We start from the raw sequence: 7343 nt of genomic DNA, 5'->3' as shown, positions 1-7343 counted from the left end.
TTCACAAGTATTGCAGTCAAAATTTCAGCACCGAGACCCTTGCTAACTTTTGACCGTGATACTTTTCTGGTACATGAACCCAGTGCCGATGCTACTCAATTTCATTCTTGGCACTCTAGGTCTGGAACTAGAGGAATTCCAGTAAGTTTCCTCAGGATTATACGTCAAATATGTAAAAGGTGGGCTCTGCATCGTCTTCAGCAATTAAAGTGCGTACAAGGCCCCTAAGAGACTGCACGACCTCCTTTTGTCAACCTCCAACGCATTCGCATAGCAGGGCGAAGTCCTCTAATTCTGGTCCGTTTGCCACAAATCCAATGTTGTCGTTAACATCGCCTTATTGTCACCCCCCAAGCATGGCGACATGCTTATCTTGCAGCCGAAGCGAGAATGGTTCTCCGATATGTGAGGGGAAGGGCTTCAGCACTAAAATTACTATCGGCTTGTGCCGAGGGACAATCCGCGCCGACGGTAACGTTTCGGCCCGTAATAAGTAGACTACCATGTCATGTGTGTTGGCCTTACCATCTTTTCTTCGGTTGGCAAGGGGTCGAAATGCTATCCTTGTTGCATTTAGCCAGGTTAGTTAAGTGGGGCGGCGCCTCTTCCGAAGTATCTGGTGGGAGCTTTCTGGTGTGCATTTCATATTCAATCCACTAAAGACCTCCACCAGCTACTTGACGAATTGGACAGCGGCGCAAAAATGTGAACCTGGACCAGCGATACAGCCGCATAGTTCATTTCTGACTTGCTGCAGAGATATCTCTAGGCGTATTACGTACTCGCCGGTTCCTTGGAGCGGAAATTCGACGAACACTCATATAAAGGCATCCAGTGGTGTTACGGTGTAGCAAAGGCGCGTATACCCCTTGTTCGTTACTGGAAACGATCGGTTTAGGTGATCGATCGCCGAAAGAACCATTTGCCCCCAGCACAAGCAACACAGTTGCTCTTTGCGCCCTGTCACGCAGTAACCTTGTAATTATGCCTCGTGATTGGCAAACTCGCGAATCGGTGTGCCTGCTTCCTGCCAATACTACCTAACCTTCTTTGCCATCCGTTTGCCTCGTTCGCCGTCTGGTACTGGCTAGGTGCCTGTTCAGGGTGGTTCGCAAGGCAAAGATGCGATATGGAAGGCGCAAGGTCCCCACAAAGTGTCTCGATAGTGTCAAGGCGGGACACACATTGAAGACGCTGTCGAAGCAGATCCGGTAATTAATCGTTGTTTTTTTTTCACAGACCGCAAGGGTCGCATGGCTCCCAACACTTGGGAGTCTTGTTACCACTTGGTACTGCTCGCTAGTGCTCGCTCAATTTTATTTAATTCTCATCCAATCAAATAAAAAGGCATGTAGTTTACTAGATGTAACTTGGGTATTTTAATAATCATCAGATATTTCGTCCTCCGATGGGCTATCGGGCTGTTGTGTTACGACCAGACAGTTGGGCCGGTACCAGAAGGGCCAGGTGGGGTCACACCCCTCCTGACAACACTCGGTTAGAGGAAACACCGACCGGCAGGAGACAGGATTACGTAAGGGACCAATCACGTGACATCACGTGATTGCCAAGGAAAGGTGATCATTTGGATCCTTAAGTGATCAGGGGAGATCACAACAACAATGATCATTGGGATCACTGGGTGATCACCATGATCACACTTGGAACATAGTCTATATAAAGACACGCTCATTACCATGTAGATAGATTTGATTCTAGGATTGCTTAGCAGCAATCAAACTCTAGTTAACCTCAATACTTACTTGAGACCGATCATAACTTCACCCCAGTCATTGAGAGTACCCAGTTACCCAGTCAAACGCTCAGTTGCTTCAACCCATTGTACTTTACCATAAGAACAGGTTACCCCGATACCTTGATCGTAACATGTTGCTGCTCAACCTTCCGTCGCTTTCGACTCGCCCTGCTGGCCACGTCCATTCCCCGTTGAGTTCTGCTGCAAGTTCCTGTTTTTATTCCGAGCTTCGTCTCAAGATGGACAAGTCGCGATTTTTAAAGCAGCCCATTCGACCTGTGAGGGACAGCCACAATCCTGTCGACAGTTCGGCTTGTGTCGGGTATATGAAGTTGATGCTTCGAGGTTGGCAAGGCGCCGTTCCATGTCTTGAACTTTCTTAAAGAGCTTGCATAGCCTGTGTAGATGGAGTCAGATAAGTGTCATGTGAGAGAGGAATAAAATAAAAGATAAAACTTGCTCGCTCATTTGAGATCTTCGCTTGGAGTACCCAGGCGACGTCCGCTTCATGTACACCGAGGTCCTCTGATTCCCAATGGCTCTAGGGATCCCTCTACTGGAGGAGCCGTCAATGCCGCTGCTAGTATGGCTGTTGTTGAAGCTCTCGCTATGACTGTGAACGGAAATGCCCGATTGGCGACCGGATATGTGATGATCTCCAGCAAATCTGTCTCTGACAGAACCATCATGGCGAGACTCAGCAAAAAGATCTGCTAGCCAAGGTTGGCCTCCCGGATTGCATGTCGGAGCTGCAAACAGACGAGAATGATGAGGAGATTCGCTTACTCCTCTTGGCGTCGGATCCAGATGCGTTGAATCTGGAGCTGATTCGTATTTCAGAGCAGCAGGAATATGACCGAAGTTAGAAGCAGTAGAAGCCGGCTGACTTGGTATTGGTGGGAAGGCAGAGATTGGTGGGACTCCGTAGAAGGATATCGAAAAAGGGTCGCAATTGACTTGGGATGGGGAGAGGGCTTGAGTTGGATCCAAATCAGGTTGCCACCCGACCACCTTATTCATGGGAGGCTTTGGATATAAATCAGCAGAAGATGCGGCTGTGGACAGTGAGGGCAATTCCGAAATGGGCTCGACCTCTTTAGAGGGCGAGGGTGACAGGCGTTCCATAAGATTCAAAATCCTGGTTTTGACAATTCGGCTTTGCCCACAAAGTGGCTCGCCAGCACCATCCTTTTCCAACCCATCAAGCACAACAGCAGGCATGCGGAAAGTGTAACGGTTGATAGCTTCAATGAAATCCTCGCGCAGCCTTCTGTGCTGTTCTTTCTCCTCGGCGTCAACACAATAGACGTCCTGATAGTACTTGATCAGGGCGTCTGTTGTGTTCGAAGTCAGCTTGAATACAACTTCATCGCATGGGATATCGACAAGAACAACATTTGCCTCGATATCAACAAGATAAAACTCGGGATTCGATTCGAACTGTGGGCCTTTTCGCATCAGGGATGCCAGGATCCAGATGGTGTTTGGTGATGACAAAACTTTGCTAAGGCATGTTTGATGCTCAGCAACGCTATTGAGCGGCTCATTGGGTTTGATGCGTCTCAATGATTCTGTGAGCCATGGTTCGATTCTGGACCCGAGAAGGATAGAGGAAGACTGCGGCATAAAAGCCGCCACAGATTGAAGCTGTGTATTTGGTGACATGCTGGGCGAGTTGCCAGAAAGAACAGCAAAGAAAAACGGGAATAAATCAGGTGCAATCTCGACTTTAAGAATTTTATAGTTTAACTGAGTTTGGCTTTGTTGGCCCCTCTGAAAGTACACTGAGTGTCCCGCCAAAATAAGCCCCTGAGAACCTGTACAACGGCAACATACATCGGCTCTTTCCGACCCCCATACTCGAGCTCCTGCGCGTAAACTCAGCCAGTGCACACGAGACTTTCCCTGCTATGGCAAAGTGTGTTGCACTGCCGTTTGACGCTGAAGTGGAATGAATCAAGATGATCTAGCAGCTATGTAGCTTGGTTCAATTTGATTCCCGCAGCTTGTTTTAGTCGAGAAGGGTAAAGAAAAGTCTAAATTGAAGTTACAACGGTGACGCCCCATGTAACCACACCACCTGTACGGCGTCCTCCAGCCAAGGGCCAAGTTCACTGCTGGCTTGTACCAATCTCGCACATAATTATTTAGTCCATCTTGCGACGGATGGCCTCTTTTCGACAGAGCAAGTACTTTCTCATCTAGAGCTTCCCGTCTCTAAACTTGCTCAGCTGCCTCGGTTTTGCTTAGACAATTCAAGTTTGACAGGCTATCATGAATAATCTTCTCGATGCCATTTTCCCCAAGAAGCCAATCTGAAGGGATGTCCTCAGGCTTGCAATGCCGAAAGAGTCTCTTATGCGGAATCCTTCTATATTCCAGTCTACGACGACAACACTTTTGCCTACAGCAACGACACTATAGACGAGGCCTTTAGGCACTTTTTTTCTTGGCCATCATTTTCTTCTTTTGGCCTGGAGCTGTCTGACAGGATCCCTTGGCATCCTGATTTCGATAGCATGGTTGACTTGTCAGAGCATTCGAACTAAAGTCGTCATCGGAGACGCTAGGCTAGATGTCACGGGCGGTCGGGTCGGTAGGTGTGGGCAGTCAGGGTGGCAGAGCAATGATATTGTTAACTAGTCTTGCTCAGGGTAGCAACAAGTTGTTGGCGATGACATAGCCCACAGGGTCACAACAGAAATACATAAAGATCCCGCTATAATCTTTCGCCAAGATGCGTTTACCAGACGCCTCAATGTGCTGGTCCTGTAGTTGCACACTGACCCCATGATTGCCAGCCAGTGACACTTATCTGACCACATCCTCTCTTGCTTCTCCCGGATCAGCGGATCGAAAGGCTTGACACTGAACTCTCATGCTTATCAATTCTGGCTAAAGGCGGGCAAACTTCTTTACTTCGTTGGGGCCTCTGGGACTTTGGGACTTTTCAGCGTCGGGGATATTTCTTTCTCGGAGCCAGTTGTTTGACTTGGATCTTTTTCTTGACGTTTCTCGAGTGAGAGGACGTCCTCGGGCTTCTTCACACCCTTGGACGTTTGTGTGCGCAGGCAAGCCTACTTCAGGCATCAGGAATGAGGCGCGTCAGTAATATTGCAGTGTTTTGCACAGACGTCCGGCAGCGTCTTAGTAGCCAGGTAAAATACAGGGTGACAAGGTCGGATACGATCTCCAGTTTCTTCAGCCTCTTAAAAACGCCACAACATATGTGATATGTCCACTAATTGATTAATAAGACAAGTAGAAAAATAAGTTCCGCAGGCCATTCCCGCAAATCTTACGGTTTCAAGCTGGAGTTTGCCCCCTTCACAGCAGAATCTTGAGTGAGTCCGTCTTGCGCTGGTCTGCATTCGTGAGTATTTGCTCGCGCCAAGCTCAGCTCACTTGTGGCTATCCGACCGCCTAGAGGGCCATATTTCGATGTTTAGCTATTAGATGCTATTCCTTAGCCAAATCCATCATAGTGACAACAAACTGTCGCGGCTACTTAATAGTCAATGTCCCGCGACGAGGCCGGGAGCTCCCAGAGTAGCTCTGTGGAGATATAGCTAACTCGGAAAGAAGCATTAAGTCTATAATAATGTCGGTGTATGCAGGTAACATCATAAACGCCCCTTGGCCTTCACGGGCAACGGTCCTCAAAGTTTCTTTTTGTCCAGACCGCCGATCAGGACTTCTATAACGTCCTCTACTCTAACCCAGATCCACCTAGATGGGACTGGCCGGGCCCGACTGGGCTCTCCTAGGTGTTTCACGATGACGTCCAGATTAGAACGTGGCAGGAAGCCAGCCAGAAACCTAGATTTACAGATTCTTCGGCAGATTTGAAAATAGATCAAATTTTCGGACACTATGAGACCGCAGACGGACAGGTCTACTATGCAGTCAAATGGGTTGGACTATGCATGTCCCACCTGGGAAAGTGATACAAATTACTCCTGCAAACATGTTGCCGAGTACCACCAGCGACTTTCAGCCCCTGGCTCGGCACTAACGCATTATCAGCCGTGCGTTGAGGTCTTCACAGGTACACCTGCATGACACTGTGCTGTGGGGACTGGTTGAACTGGACAGTTAATATTTGTGAAGTCTAGGACGATAGATCTGTTGGCTGAAGAAGGCAACTCCTTAGTAAAGTGTTTTGTTTCAATATCCAAGCATGCCCACTTCCCGACTGATGCTCAATGCTCAGGCATACTGGTAATATATAATGCCATCAGGAATGCGCCCTGGTCTAGAGTTAGCTTCAAATAACGGAAACTTCTGATGAATGCTGGCAACAACCTGATGGAAAGCCACGAAGAGTTAACAACTACACCAAGCGTTGCCGCTGCCGATGGATGAGGGTGGTAGAAGATCCTTAATTATTTTGAGGGTATAAAATAGGTCTAAGCTTTTATAGGCCTCCTGAGACAAATGCAGCAGTGCACCTACTAACGTTGGCCTCCATTGCATATCTTCTTTCCAGGGATGTTAGCAAAAGACTGTTTCCGTCCCCATACATCTCTTTTTCAACAGTTGCTCTCCAATTTTGCATTTGAAACGTCAATCTCGTGCTGTTTTGAAGCTACCTCTGCATTTTAGCAGCCGCCCATGCATCTATATTAACTCTCAGCCTACGAGCACGGCACGGGTGAGGATACAGTTAGGAGCAAAACCATCTTCCTCTCGTCAACATACACCGATTTTCTACATCTGCCCCATACAGTGTAGGTTAATGTTGCATTGGTCACTGTGTACTGGCTTGCTTCGTGACATGGCATTTTTGCTGGCTATAGGTCCTTGGTGAAGCTAGGAGTATTCATGTAGGTAATTGTGCCGGTGAGTCAAGTCCTTGTTGTGACATTTAGACCCTGAGATCACCAAACCCTGGCTGGACCCCAGAGGAGCTTCACAGCACAGGATAGTCACATCACCCACGCCCAGGACGCACTTTACGTTGCCATGATAGCCTCGCAATCTCCGAGCTTTTCTTTGGCGACAGCAACAAGAAATGTTCGTTGCTGCACTAGATTTGAAATAAATAGCACGGTTGACAAAGGCATTGCACTTCCTTGATTTGAATTATTTAGACATTAAAATTCCCTGTCTTCCAGCTTTTCTATTTGATGAGCACTTTGGGCGCGATCCACCGCATCCAATAGATACCTCACGGGAATTGCTCGCGTAGGTTTGCGCGTTCTGTTTGGTGTTACCTTCGTCGTACTAGCTGGACCGTGCTCATTTGTGCAAAACACTTGGCATAATCGATAAGCACAGTGCGTGCTCTCGGTGAACGGCTGTATAATCTTTTTATCACAAGGGATGAATGTATAAACATTTCACGGTAAGGGCACCCACTTCCAAGATCAAAGTCGAAATTTCCGCCCTTGAGTCCGTGCAAGGAGCTCAGTGGGATCACAAAGATCACTTCGTGGCAATCACGTGATGTCACGTGATACCATCCTTGTGTAATCCTTTGAATCCTGACGTCAATATCCCCCCGCTTCTTTCGTGTCAGGAGCGGTCGAACCCCACGTATGCGTGGGCCTTTACCAACTTTACTGTTTGCGGGAGGAAATCAAGT

General features: G+C 48.0%; 2 protein-coding genes across 2 annotated transcripts; both read right to left on the bottom strand.

Annotated features, from left to right (window-relative positions):
• Positions 1-343: 343 nt before the first annotated feature.
• PgNI_12519 (uncharacterized protein) lies at positions 344-505 on the bottom strand (the record flags this gene model as incomplete). Its single annotated transcript, XM_031132467.1, has 1 exon — positions 344-505. One exon carries the CDS (start codon positions 503-505, stop codon positions 344-346), a length of 162 nt encoding a protein of 53 aa, XP_030976019.1.
• Positions 506-1990: 1485 nt separating this feature from the next.
• On the bottom strand, positions 1991-3421 carry PgNI_12518 (uncharacterized protein; the record flags this gene model as incomplete). Its single annotated transcript, XM_031132466.1, has 2 exons — positions 1991-2153; positions 2247-3421. 2 exons carry the CDS (start codon positions 3419-3421, stop codon positions 1991-1993), a joined length of 1338 nt encoding a protein of 445 aa, XP_030976029.1.
• Between the last annotated feature and the right edge of the window lie 3922 nt (positions 3422-7343).

This window comes from Pyricularia grisea, assembly GCF_004355905.1.
Source record: "Pyricularia grisea strain NI907 chromosome Unknown Pyricularia_grisea_NI907_Scaffold_13, whole genome shotgun sequence".
Lineage (NCBI taxonomy): Eukaryota > Fungi > Ascomycota > Sordariomycetes > Magnaporthales > Pyriculariaceae > Pyricularia > Pyricularia grisea.
This window is presented reverse-complemented; position numbering and strand designations above follow the sequence as displayed.